The 14,361-nt window shown below is 40.6% G+C and overlaps 1 protein-coding gene across 1 annotated transcript in view; it reads left to right on the plus strand.

Annotated features, from left to right (window-relative positions):
* rbm39a (RNA binding motif protein 39a) overlaps positions 1-6,204 on the plus strand; it is a 62,019-nt gene extending 55,815 nt beyond the window's left edge. Inside the window, 3 exon segments of the mRNA XM_038803711.1 lie at positions 2,267-2,372; positions 3,257-3,335; positions 3,921-6,204. Of these exon segments, the coding sequence (XP_038659639.1) occupies positions 2,267-2,372; positions 3,257-3,335; positions 3,921-4,021 (286 nt within the window). The 3' untranslated portion in view covers positions 4,022-6,204.
* Positions 6,205-14,361: the final 8,157 nt, after the last annotated feature.

The following is a 14,361-nucleotide window of genomic DNA, read 5'->3' on the forward strand; positions in this document are numbered from 1 at the left end:
GTCGCCACCGGAAATCTCGAATAATTTGAATTTAACATAAATAAATACAGCAAAGTAACAATTTAGCGCTGAAGAAATTTGAATGATCATACAATTTAAATGAAGCCGCCTTGAATTGGAGGCAGATTGCTAATTAAATCAACCCGGAAATTAACGTGGGGGAGAAATAGCATTGTTTTAATAAAGAAAACAGCAAGTTCTTTATAAAGTACATCCCTTTGTCAGTTGCTGTAGGTTCATATATTTTCCAGCCTTTTGGAGATGTTGAGAAATATAAAGTTTACCGCTTGGTGGGGCGGCAAGGTGGCGCAATGGCGCTCACGGCGCTGAGGATCCGAGTTCGATCCTGGGTCACTGCCTGTGTGGAGTTTGCAGATTCTCCCTGTGTCTGTGTGGGTCTCACCCCCACAATCCAAAGATGTGCAGGGCAGGTGAATTGGCCATGCCAAATTGCCCCATAATTGGAAAAAATTAATTGGGTACTCTTTTAAAATTTTTAAATTAATTTTAAAAAGAAAATTTACCACTTGGCCTATAGTGTCAGCGCTGGCCAAAAAACTAGCCACACCGCCTAATCCCACTCTCCAGCATTTGGTCTGTTGACCTGCAGGTAATGGCACTTGAGCTGCATGTCCAGACACCTTGTAAATTAATTCAGGGTTTCACGCCCAATCACCTTTTCAGACAGTCCCAGACCTGCACTACTTTCTGGGTTTAAAAAAAAAATCTTTCCTCACTTCCCGTCTAATGTTCTACACATCACTTTAAATCTATTTCCCCAGTCACTGACCACTCTCTGAAAGTAAATAGGCCCTTCTCATGCTCTGTCCAAGCCCCTCACAGGTTTGTATCTCTGTCAAATGTCCCCTCAACCTCCTATTCCAAGGCGAACACCCCAGCTTTTCCGGTCTTTCATCATGCGTGCAATTTTCCAGTCCTGGCAACCTCAAAAGATCTCCTCTCCGCGGCCTCTAATGCAATTAATTATTTCTGTAATGAGGTGACCAGAACTGCACATGGTCCTCAACTTGAGGCCTAACTTTTACATAATTCCAACATAGCCTCCCCTGGCTTAGTCTGTAGAATCACAATTTTTATTGATTGGCATGAGTGGCTGGTAGGAAGACTTTTGTCTTTTAGTTACTATCCTTAAATTGTGTGTAACAACTAATCTGATGCTAAGTATCCACTTGCTATCCAAAAGATAATCTGATGTCGCGTTGACAACTTGCAACAGTCGCAAATTCACTGAAGCCGTAATGCATTTTTGGGTCCTCTACAATCACATTGTATTCAATTTCTACCCTAAACTGATGTGCTTTTTTGTTGATTTCATGAGTTGAAATGTACTGAATGTGGCCAGTCATAGCTGATGCAGAGCAGCTGTCTAAATTAGTTGGCAGGTTCTGATTATTTGCTTGTTACTTCAAGCTAGTTTCAATATTTTATCTTGTGTCAGCCGCCTCCAACATGTTCACTCTTTCTAGTTAAGCTAGTAATCCCTATGTCACTGTCTAATGTTGAGATGGCGGCGTTGGACTGGAGTGGGCACAGTAAGAAGTCTTACAACACCAGGTTAAAGTCCAACAGGTTTGTTTCGAATCACTAGCTTTTGGAGCACAGCTCCTTCACCTGACCAAGCTCTGATAGCTAGTGATTCAAAACAAACCTGTTGGACTTCAACTGGTGTTGTAATACTTCTCACTCTGTCTAATGTCTGCTGTCTAATGCCTGGTTTCCTTTGAGACATTGAAATTATATTGGGGTATGGATCTCAAAGGTTTTTGTCAGCTCCACAAATAGCAGCCATCCTCTGGTGATTAGTATTCATTTGAGAACATTGGCAGCGAAAACAGCAAGTTATTTGACTGGCTGGCATTGTAAGCAATCTTGATATTGTCCTAACTTAATATAAACAAGCATTTCAAGCTGAGGTGGATAAATAATAAGCAACATTCCAATTTATTTTATGTTGAGCTTTGTTTTAATGTACCTCACTGTTGCCTAGCTGACTTTGCAAGTTGAATTTAGGTCCATCTTGTCTTTATGCGTCTGGTCAAGCACTAGATAAACCCACTGGGCCATCAAACTACAGGTCAAATTTAATACTTCCAGTGCTTCAAATAACAAACTTTTAATTTAGGACAGGTTAGCTCCTTGCCATGTTAGGTTGTAGGTTAAACAAATGAAGTGAGTTCCTAATGCTTCAAATTCCTGAAAATGTATTACTATGTTGTACTAATTATTGTGAAACATCCTTCTGAAGGGAAGATGATCCAGCCTGGGACAAAGAAATTCGAGATGATGTAATTGAAGAATGCAACAAACATGGAGGAGTAATTCACATATTTGTGGACAAAAATTCACCCCAGGTAAGCAGTTTGTTCAGACTGCCAGTTTCTATTTATAACAGGTATTTTCTTCAAATTTGCTGCTGGTAGCAGTACTGAAGCTGGCTGCGTAGAAGCATCAGCAGTGTGTAACACAAGGAAAAAAGCAAAACTGGTGCATTCACTGGCACTGCAGTTGCAAGGAGCACAATGCATGAAATAAACACTCCATCATAAAACACTTATGTTTGTTCTGGCAACACCAAGAAAAGACAAGACAGTTGAGTGTACAGAACAGATTATTTATGCAGTTTGTAGGTAATCGTTTCATACGGTACATAGGCTTCAGTCTCCTTGTTCGCTAGCTACGTGACTTGGTTACGTGAGAAGATTTCTTCCTACAGGGCCAAGTCCTGATTTTTCGAAGACATTACCTTAAATAGTGGCCAATGCAGATTTGATGGCAACATTCATTAGCTAATTACTATAGGTGTACTTTAATCACTTGTGGCCCTTGTCCATTCTAAATAAATAATTCTAGATGGTGCAACTTTGTATTCCAGTCGACAAGAGGACACCTAAAGCGTAGCAGAGCCCCTATGTTGATGCTTCATCCCTCCTTGTGTTTCTAGAAGCCCCGCTGGTCAGTTGACTAGTTATGGTTACTATAGTTCCGTTTGATTATTAACTCAACTGTGCCACATGTAACAAGGGTTCTGTGGTGGGGAAGCAAATGTAATAACCTTTTCTTTAACGTGTTAATATGGCCAGGGGGTGGAAGAAAAAACTGCAAAATGCTGAAACGGAATGAAACACAATGCTGGATCCATAAGAGCAGCATTTATTTTTTTTTAAAGGTTTTTGAGTGTTGATGTTCTATCAGAACTTGTTTGTCAACGGTATAATGAGATCTTTCCTCTTTTTAGGGAAATGTCTATGTGAAGTGTCCGACTATTGCTGCTGCAGCTGCCGCTGTTGGAGCATTGCATGGAAGGTGGTTTGCAGGTGGGAACTGTTTAAATTGTGGTACAGATTGTTTGCACACTTGTACCTTTAGTTTATACTGCGACATTCTCAATCCTTCCATTTAATATTATTAATATATGGAAGTTGATAGGAAAGTTTGGAGCAGTTTTAGTGGGCTGTTTGTGTATTCTTTTCATTTACAAATTGCTGCTATTCTTTACTCCTTGTTGGCTTCTTCCTGTGATCTTTAAACGTTGGCTTCTCTGATTTGGACAAGCTGCTGTTTATTGCAAATGTGAGTGTTAGCATTAAGTATATTGTTTGTTTGACCGCGATGTGGAGGGATATGGTGATTCATCCCAGCTATGTTCTTCCCTGGGGTGCCGCATACACTTGAGATTAAACATTTATATTTGCAAAATCAAGTACATGTCAAAACATTCTCTGGTCCATTGTGGCCATTGTGGATTGCTCCAGTTGTTACATTTGGCTAGCTTGTTCAAAGCCTGAATTGAATCTGCAACTTCTTGGTCAGGTGGTTGTTAATCACCCCTTAATCAGCTATGATATCTGCTTCGAACGTGATGGTTTTCATATGGAATTTAACTGGTTTTTCTTTCACAGGCAAAATGATCACTGCTGCCTATGTGCCACTTCCAACCTACCACAACCTCTTCCCGGATTCAATGACGACCAACCAGCTGCTGACTCCAGCAAGACGATAGGAGATGGAAAGAAACTGAATATCCATCTAATTTGGAAGAATGTGGACAATTATATAGTGGTCACCTGTACAGATGATGCAAGCGGGGGAAACTCGTACAACTCCCAATGAACTTACAACAAATGTTTTTTTTTCAACTTTGCCAAGCCCTAGTAGAAGGAAATAAAATGGCAGAAGTAGATCTACACAAACACCCTCAGGCTGTTTTATTTTGATTTTTGGTGCAGTGTATTACATTTTGATGACACAGTAGCGTTGATGAGCTGGTCAGCAAAAAAGTATTGAAAGACAGTTTGATTTGGGGTTTTGAAGTTATTTTGTGGTTTCTGTAATAAGACTACTGCAGTCAGAAGGACTCGATTGAAATAACACTGCACTCTTTTTACCCATTTTAAGTTATAAGTTTAGCTCATTGATTTTGGTGCTCTTCTGATCAGACTTTGCAGGTGAGCCGATTAAATTTTTAAAGTATCAGTTCATGAAAATGTCATGAAAATACTACTGCATCTAAATGCGGTATTGGAAATGGTAATCTTCAAATGCATAGGTTCCAGCTCTTTTGAATTAAAGACCACATTGTTAACACTCAGCACTGATCGTTCACTGCATTTATTCTGCTAATGTGTGGAGTACCAATTGATACGGCAAGATGAGGGCGAGTGGCCCTGCTGAAACAATGAGGCAAGTTATAAGGAGTGTTGAAGTGAGTTTAAATACAATCTGGAAAAGAGGACCAGTCAAGCCTCTTTAGACTAACTGGAAAAGTGGCCCTGTCTGGCTACAGATTTGTTTTTGATTGTTGTTGGGGATTCAGATTGCCAACCATTTTAGGCTGATGTATTTATAGCCTGAGGTTCAAACATGAAGCAGTTTACACAGATATCCAGAAGTTTGGATTAGTACCAGTTGGAAATATACTGGGAATATATTCAGATTTTAATTTGTGCAACAAGTGCACAATGGGGAAATTTCAGCCAGCTTCCATTCCATGTTCATGATTGATAAGTGGAGTGGTTTTCTATACCAGAGTCAGCCTCAGCCAGTCTAATATTAGAAACATGATTGCACCTAGTTCTAGAAAGTGTTTAAACTAGGTTTGGCTAGCATTCTTATGACCAAAGTTCTGGGTTTTCATTATATAAGAGGTAAATTGCGAAGAAACGGAGTTCTAAATAGCCTTTGTGTACAGTTGGTCTCTAGGCAACATTTAAGATTAAAACTATTGTATATACAGTTGGCCTTATTTGGTCTGTTCTCAGTGGTGACCTTCAACCCCCCCCCCCCCCCCCCCCATGAGCTTTCCTTATGTAAATACAGTTATAACAGTGATGTGCTATCCTTGTGCTTCCATAGGATCGAGGCCAGACAAAGTTAATGTTACCTTAAAATACGTTAATTTGTGGCTGAATAAAGGAGGAGGAAGTGGGGAGCTCGGTGGAGAGGGGAAAAATAAAAGTCATGAATAAACGGGGAAATGAAAACTGCATTGCTGAAGCAGGAGGAAAGAAGCTACAGGCAACTATAAACCTCATTGGTCAGGCCTCCCTGTCTCAAATCGAGAAGTATTACTATCCCCTGTTTGTAATTGACGAAGGTGACCAAGATGTAGCGTTCATATCGGAGGGTGTTGTCACTTCACCAGGGTTGACTGTACAGACGGGCTTAAGTTGTAGTTTGGAATTATTTTTTCCTCATTGCATGTTTAGTTTTTTTTTTAAAAAAACATTGTCAAATAAAAAGGCCAGATATCACTTTCAGTGCATCTTCTATTGGATACTAATTACAGGTAAGCATAGTCTTTCTGTAATTTAACTTCACATGCTTAGAATAACTCAAGGCCAGTTTAAAGGAAATTGTTTCTCACTGCCTTAATGTTGTAGGAGCCTTCAGAGAAAAACCATTGGAAAAGTTAACAAAAGATTTCTTCGTAAATGCACAATCTTAAGCAATTAAGATGAATGGGGTAATAGTAATTTTGTCTGGCCGTGCGTGGTGTCTTTTGCTGTTTTTTTTTAAGCTCTATGAGCTCCGGAGTGTAAACATTCTGATTTTTTTTCTCCCCCTCCCCTTCTCCAGTGTGATTCAAAAGCAGCCTGGTATTTCTATTCCAAAGTAAGGATTTTGTAATTGGTATAAATTTTGTATAAAAAGTGCAAAATCACTCAATAAATAAGAGGAAAAACACTTGGGGGAAATTCTGAATTTTCTTTCTATCGATATTGCTGGGTGTTGTGTACCGATTAGAGTAATTCAGCCATTTGAATGGTTCTTCTCATTGTTTCATTTGCATGGAAGTTCATGTATTCCTTTTAGGCTGTAAGTGTTCTGATCCAGGCTTCGTTCAACATTTTCCTGTGGTGCTCATCAAAAAGGCCCTTTAAGCAAATAAAGTCAAAATTTTGCCCATGACATCTGTGTGGGATTGCAGGACCAGAATTAATAATTGATTTTCAATTATGTTTGCAATTTATGGTCTCATGATTATTTCAACAAAAAAATATTGAACTTATTGGAGTGGTTATAGCTGCACCATGGTTACAGATTGCTATTGGATTGAGGAACTGGTTTTAAATGGTTGTAATTATTTCTTATATAGCTAAGACAATAAATTACTCCAATTAAAAGCTTTTTTAAATCGTGCGAATCAGTAGCTGACAAAATTGTCTTCAATGCATCTTGAGTTGAAACATTTTTTAAAGATGACTTTACTGACAAATTCATTGCTTCCAAAGAGTCAAAAACAGTATAATTAGGAGTTGGATCAGATATCAGAATACAAATTATGCATTCTACCAGAGAAACTTCACAGTCTGCCGGGTATTTGGTTTAAAAATGCTGAATTTTCATCGTGGTCCCCAATAGTTTTTATTTTAGGCAATCTTTAAAAAAAACTTCAGGTAAGAGGTTGCTGCATTTCGCACTAAATTGATGCATATAAAGTACTTGCTCCAGATTATTTCTCAGATGATCTGGTAAGCAAGGCAAAGGATACACCAAGATAGAAGACGGATTATTAAAAACCAATATGGGAAGGTGGCGCAGCGGTTACCACTGCTGCCTCATGGTGCATTGGACCTGGGTTCGATCCCAACCTTGGGTCACTCTCCGTGTGGAGTTTGCACATTTTCCCTGTGTTTGTCTGGGTCTCACCCCTATAACACAATAATGTGCAGGGTAGGTGAATTGGCTACACAAGGTAGCACAGTGGTTAGCACTGTTGCTTCACAGCACCAGGGTCCCAGGTTCAATTCCCGGCTTGGGTCACTGTCTGCGGAGCCTGCATGTTCTCCCTGTGTCTGCATGGGTTTCTTCCGGGGGCTCCGGTTTCCTCCCACAAGTCCCGAAAGACGTGCTGTTATGTAATTTTGACATTCTGAATTCTCCCTCTACCCAAACAGGTGCTGGAATGTGGCGACTAGGGGAGTTTCGCAGTGACTTAATTGCAGTGTTAATGTAAGCCTACTTGTGACACGAATAGGTTCCTAAGGGAAGTGGAACTGGAACTTGCTGAGGGTCTTGCCATAACCTTCCAAACCTCCCTGCATATGGGAAATTATCAAAGTCAAATGTAACAGCCTAGTCGAAGAAAGGTTGCAAGGGTATTCCCAGTAAATACAGGCCTATCAGTTTAACATAATTGGTGGGAAGCAAAAAAAGAATTAACAGGGACTTTGAGTTACTCAACCAGCTTGAAAATCCACTTCAGATTTGATTTTTTTTTTTGATGAAGTAACAAGGTTGATGGGAGTACATGAATGTTTATTGATTTATTAATGTGCTTAACAAAGTAGTACAAAAGACTGGTTAATAAATTGAGGCTTGTGGAATAGGATGCTCTGCTTGGATTTTTAGAAAAAGCTTCAGGACAGAAAACAGCAAGTAAATAAAAACAATGCTGGAAAAACTCAGCAAGTCTGGCAACATCTATGGACATAAATAGTTAACATTTCAAGCTGATATGACTTCAGAGCTGGTAGTAAATTGTTTTTCAGACTGGAGGGTGGTGGTGGTGTTGCCCAAGGGTCAGTGTTATTTTATATATAATCAGTGAATATGAGAATACAGAGTAACAAAATTTGCCGAGAATACCAAATATGCCATTGCGGCAAACAGTAAGGATGGTACTTGCCAAATCCAACAGCTCGTAGGCTAGTAGAAGGGACAGATAAGTGGCAGGTGGAATTTGATGCAGCGAAATGTGAAGAAATATCATTTTGAGAGAAGGGGTTCGGTCAGGTCATATGGCCATAACTCCACAGTTGCAGGGTCAGAGGGGGACTGGGGGTTTCATGTGCCTAGCTCTTTGTAAATGAGAACATATTGAGAGAATTGTTGGAAAAGTATATGGGATCTTGGCCCTCAAATAGGGTAAAAAGAAAGGTTATGCTGAACCCTTTCTAAGCTCTGGTTTGGCCAAACCATGCATCCGGTTCTGGTCACCACGCTTAAGAAAAATGAGGATCATAGACGGTGCAGAGAAGATTTACCAAAATGGCTCCAGAGATGTGGGATTTTATCTGCAAGGTTAGATTTGTACAATGTTGGCAGAAATCTCTTTCTCTTTCTCCCCCCCCCCCTTTGATCTCTGGTGGTACAAGGGCAGGTTTTTGGAAAGGGGGAAATGTGGGAATGAACACTTGTGTATGCACTGGGTATTAATGACCTGAAACTTGCTGCCTACAAGGTTGATGGAAGCAGAGGCAATGGTTTCAACAAGAAATTAAATGTAGCACTTGACAGAACTAAACTTGCATGGCTATGGGGATGGAATGGGGCTGAATCGATTGCTCCAATGTTACAAATTAGATAAGATGGTGAACAAAAACACAACTTATTTCTTAACTGCGTAAATAACAAATTTGCAATGTTAACCCTTGATGCACCTTCCAGTTATAAGACTGCTACTTTATAAAGTGTGTGCAACAATTTGCATTTCTATAACCCTTCAAAGAAGTAAAATATCCCAACACTATCGATTAAGCCACCCAAGGTATTTGGACAAATGACCAAAAGCTTGGACAGAGTAGGTTTTAAGGAATTTCTCAAAGGAGGAGAGGGGCATAGAGCGGATTAAGGAGCCAATACCAGAGTTTATAATCTTTATTGTTGCAAGTAGGCTTACATTAACACTGCAATGAAGTTACTGTGAAAATCCCCTCGTCGCCACACTCCGGCACCTGTTCAAGGTCACAGGGTGAATTCGGAATGTCCAAATTAACTAACAGCACGTCTTTCAGGACTTGTGGGAGGAAACCAGAGCACCTGGAGGAAACCGACGCACACTGGGAGAACGTGGGCGTAGGCAGTTGAAAGCAGTGCTCCCAATGGTGGAGCAATTAAAATGGAGAATGTGCAGGAGACCTGAATTGGAATGTAGTGGGATTTTGGGGCTGAAGGCAGTTACAAAAGTAGAGAGATGAAACCGTAGAGATTCTGCAACATGAGAAAGGATTTCATAATTGTGGCTTTGCCAGAAAGGGAGGTCAGTAAACCATAGAAACAACTTGGTGCAAGTTAAGATACCAAGATGTATTCTTGATCATCACTTACATGGGTGTTAGTGTCCTTTGCATGACCAATGTGAATTTTAAAGGCCGCAAATGACTCTTGACCAGCAAGCAAACACACACAACCTGGAGTGTATTAAGGGTCTGCCCCAATAATAAAGGGTTCATGTTTGATTTTCTAGGTTAACTTCAAAGAATATTGACACCAGACTTGACAAACAAGTTGAAGTTGAGACGAGCATTACAACAGGACTTGAAGCGAACAGTCTAGTTTACCACGTGTTACCAAATTATTTACCCAGTCTCTAAGTACTCTTCAGCAAACAACACCAAAACTGCAAAGTAGTCTCCCTTGGATCATTTCTGCAGCAAAATGCGTTGAGTTGAGGCAATTTAATTTTACAATTTACAGCACAAAAACAGGCTATTTAGCCAAAATGGTCTATACTGATAATGCTCCATGTGAGCCTCCTCCTACCCCTATACTAATTTCACTGTCCTTTTGCACAATCCCAACCATGAACCCCCAGAATAAGCTCACTTGAAATATTTTGGTCAGTCTTGTCAATTCACAATATTTATGAATGCACAATGAGAGACTGATATATTTACTACTGTTTCAGAGACTAACACTACAATTAGACTGAGTTGAAAGAGAAAATGCTGGAAAATCTCAGCAAGTCTGGCAGCATCTGTAGGGAGAGAAAAGAGCTAACGTTTTGAGTATGATGACTGTCAAATCTCAGAGCTTTGACAATCAGACTCTAAACATTAGCTCTTTTCTCTCCCTACAGATGCTGCCAGACCCGCTGAGATTTTCCAGCATTTTCTCTCATTTCAGATTCCAGCATCCGCAGTAATTTACTTTTATTAAGTTAGACGGAGTATGAGTGTCTGTGAAATAGTCAATAGAAATTATTTGCGCTGAGTTTCCAAAGTTGTTGTTGCATTCCTGAGAATGTAACTATTTTATTGAAATAACTAAGACAATCATGGGTTCCCATAGGAGTCAACGTTAAAGTCAGAATAAAATTTCTCCAGAAACTTCCCATAAGACATAGGAGCAGAATTAGTCCATTCGACCTGTAGAGTCTGCTCCGCCATTCAATCATGGCTGATATTTTTCTCATCCCCATTCCCCTGCCTTCTCCCCATAACCCCTGATCCCCTTATTAATCAAGAATGCATCTATCTCTGTCTTAAAGACACTCAGTGATTTGGCCTCCACAGCCTGCTGCGGCAAAGAGTTCCATAGATTCACCAACCCGATGGCTGAAGAAATGCCTCAATTTTAAAGGATCGTCCCTTTAGTCTGAATCTGTTCCCCATTGGTTCTAGATTTTCCTACAAGTAGAAACATCCTTGCAGCATCCTGTAAGTTTCAATAAGTTCCCCTCCTTATCCTTCTAAATTCCAATGAGTATAGACCCAGAATCCTCAACCGTTCCTGCAGAGAAAAGCCAATGTACGGGTTGAAATACCGTACCCTAATGCATTTTGAGCTGAAATAGATGGCAATATAAAAATAAAGCTGTATTAATTGAAAGTAAAGCCTTGCCCGGCTATGGGGAAAGATGGGGAGTGGGACGAGTTCAATAGCTTTTCAAAGAAAGTCACAGGCATGATCGGTTGAATGGCTTCCTTCTGTGGTGCAGTATATGATTATTAGAAGCTAGGATGCCCCGAAGTCTGGTCCACTGACCCATTTCTACCCCCGTTATATTTTCACATCTTTTATCTGTGTTTAGTTGCCCCGATTATTATTTTTTCACCCTTTTGAAGAATGTTTAATCCGGTATCACAGATGGCTTACCCAAATCCTTCAATCATCTTCGGAAGGTTTTGCAGTATCTGGATAAATTTTCTCCATTCAAGTCAACAGGTCTGTTTACTTCCTGTCAGCTGATCTGCAGTGGTGACACGCATCTCTGATGCCAATGTATAACCCTGATGACATGCCGCAAAACGCAAGAAAGAAAATAATAAATAAAACACTCATATATATTAGAAATAAGTCAAGTTCCGCAATGTGGCACAGTGGTTAGCACTGCTGCCTCACGCATTGATGACCCAGGTTTGATCCTGGCCCCAGGTCACTGTCCGTGTGGAGTTTGCACATTTCCCTGTGTCTGCGTGGGTTTCACCCCCATTACCCAAAATGATGTGCAGAGTCGGTGAATTGGCCATGCTAAATTGCCCCTTAATTGGAAACTAAATTGGGTACTCTAAATTTATCCAAAATAAATGAGTCCGTCCAAAATTAAAAGTTAGTGTTATGGGCCAGGGTTTAGTAAACTCCAAAGTGTATCATGGAGTTCACCTGACCTACAACTGTTTATAGATTTTGGTTACGAGGAGCATACGGGCCTACCTTTTGGGTGTTATTCAACAGAGACTGTTGAATTCAGAGACAGAGTGGCTTCAACAACACTCCAGAAGCTGTACACTATCTGAGACAAAGCAGTCCACTTGTTGGTAGCCCATCCACCACCTTCACCATTCACTCTCTCGATCATCGACACACAGTAGCATCTACAAGATGCACTGCAGCAAATCACCAAGAATTCTTCACCAGCACCTTCCAGACCTACGATCTTGATTATGAGGAAAGGATAGCCGACTCTTGGGAACACCATGACCTGCAGGTTCCTATCCAAGTCACTCATCACCTTGACTTGGTACTACATCGTTGTCGCTGGGTAGCCCAGCATTCACTGACCATTACTTGAGAAGGTTGTGGTGAGCTGCCTTCTTGAACCGCTGCAGTCCATGTGGTGTAGGTGCACCCATAGTGCTGTTAGAAAGGAATCTCCAGGGTTTAGACCCAGCGACAGTGAAGGAATGGCCGATATATTTCCAAGTCGGGCTTGTGTGGCTTGAAGGGGAACTTCCGGGTCGTGGTGTTCCCATGTATTTGCTGCCCTTGTCATTCTAGTTTTTTTTTAAATTTAGAGTACCCAATTCATTTTTTCCAATTAAGGGCAATTTAGCGTGGCCAATTCACCTAGCCTGCACATCTTTGGGTTGTGGGGGTGAAATCCACGCAAACACGGGGAGAATGTGCAAACTCCACACGGACAGTGACCCAGAGTCGTGATCGAACCTGGGACCTCGGCGCCGTGAGGCTGCAGGGCTAACCCACTGCACCACCGTGCTGCCCTTTGTCCTTCTAGTTGGTAGTGGTCGTGGGTTTAGAAGGTGCTCTGAGGCTACTAATCTTTTAGGCCAGGTTGTCGAGGTACAGCCCTTGTCAGCCCATTCTTACTCTTTGTGAAAGAACATCGTTGATCATCCATCTGATTGCCCTGTAACTGACTCAGCAAGTCAAAAATCTTTCATCTCTCAGCACACTGGAATTGATTCACTTTTGTGGAGTGTGGGCTCCAGCATCCTTTAACACCACAGAATTCCTGGTATCCATAAAAGCATTTGCAGATGAACTGTTACTATTGTGCGTTTTGCCCCGAATTGATTTACAACTTGGCTGATGGCTTCCAAAGTGCAGGTTTCTGTTTCACAAGAACATCTGTTCGAGTTCTGAACCGTATCTGGTGTTAGCTTCACTAGCTCCATTTTATCCACACTTTGACATCGCCCTAATCTTGGCCTTACACCTTCGGAGTTGAAATCAAATTCTTTTTTTCCAATTAAGGGCAATTTAGCATAGCCAATCCACCTACCCTGCACATCTTTTTTGGGTTGTGGGGGCGAAACCCACCCAAATACAGGGAGTGTGTGCAAACTCCACACTGACAGTGACCCAGAACCAGGATCGAACCTGGGACCTCGGCACTGTGAGGCAACTGTGGGAATCCAGTTCTTGGCCTGTGCCGCAGATGGCGTTGTTTGCACTGTAACTAATGCCCAGGACCATCTGAAGATCTGAAAGATTCATCCGGGCTGCAAGTTCACCACTTCTATCCCCTACCTCTTTTGAAATTTCAAAGCGTCTCGCGGCAAATGCACAGCTTGTTCATGATTTCCTAGTGCAGTGTAAGCATTGCCTAAACTCCCAACATGCTCTCCCTTCACCCATCCTATCTGCAAGCTCTTGTACTACCATAAGATGTTTCAAATAGTATTTAACTATACAAGTAAAAGATCATCCTGATATCTGTTCGCAGCAGAAAATTGCAAATGACTTCAATTTAAAGAAAAATTAGAAAGATGAGCATTATCCATTTTAGGCTTTTAGTTTAAGTTAATTTTTGACATTTGGTTACTACAGGAAATCGTTGCTATTTTTAACGGAGCTATTTTCTCATGTACAAATATATTTGTAGCTGTATTTTACTGCCAGTCTTGTCATGCTTTTCTCTCTGGTAGCTTAATGAAGAGGGCTTCAAAGTGCATATGATTTGTGGATTTTATTTGTACCTGCTGTTGTAAAAGGATTTTAGTTCAATTGCGAATCCAGTACTGAGCATTTAAAACTTATTTTACATATTTTTGACATGCATTTATTTTTGTGGTTGGGGTCAATTTTGAGTTTTCATATTTAAGGCTCCAAATCTATCTCTCACCTTATTCATTCTCTGCCTGCTTTTGTAGGGGACAGTTGTAAAAGGATTAAACAAAAATGCTCTTCAACGTGTGACAGAACTTGAAAATTCTGCACAATTCAACAGGACAGATGTTTTTTTTTCAAATTCAAATCCCAAGATATAAAGCAATAGAACCAGGCGCGCTGAAGAAATGATTTTCCTAGTTAATTGCACAGCATTTCACATCTTGGTTTATTTTACTTTATCTCTAAGTTAGAGAAGTAATTTTGGGGAATAACAAAATATATTTCTTTAATTATTCACAGCTTTTATGACAATGATATGCAGTA

The sequence above is a fragment of the Scyliorhinus canicula genome, chromosome 7 (assembly GCF_902713615.1).
Source record: "Scyliorhinus canicula chromosome 7, sScyCan1.1, whole genome shotgun sequence".
Classification (NCBI taxonomy): Eukaryota; Metazoa; Chordata; class Chondrichthyes; order Carcharhiniformes; family Scyliorhinidae; genus Scyliorhinus; species Scyliorhinus canicula.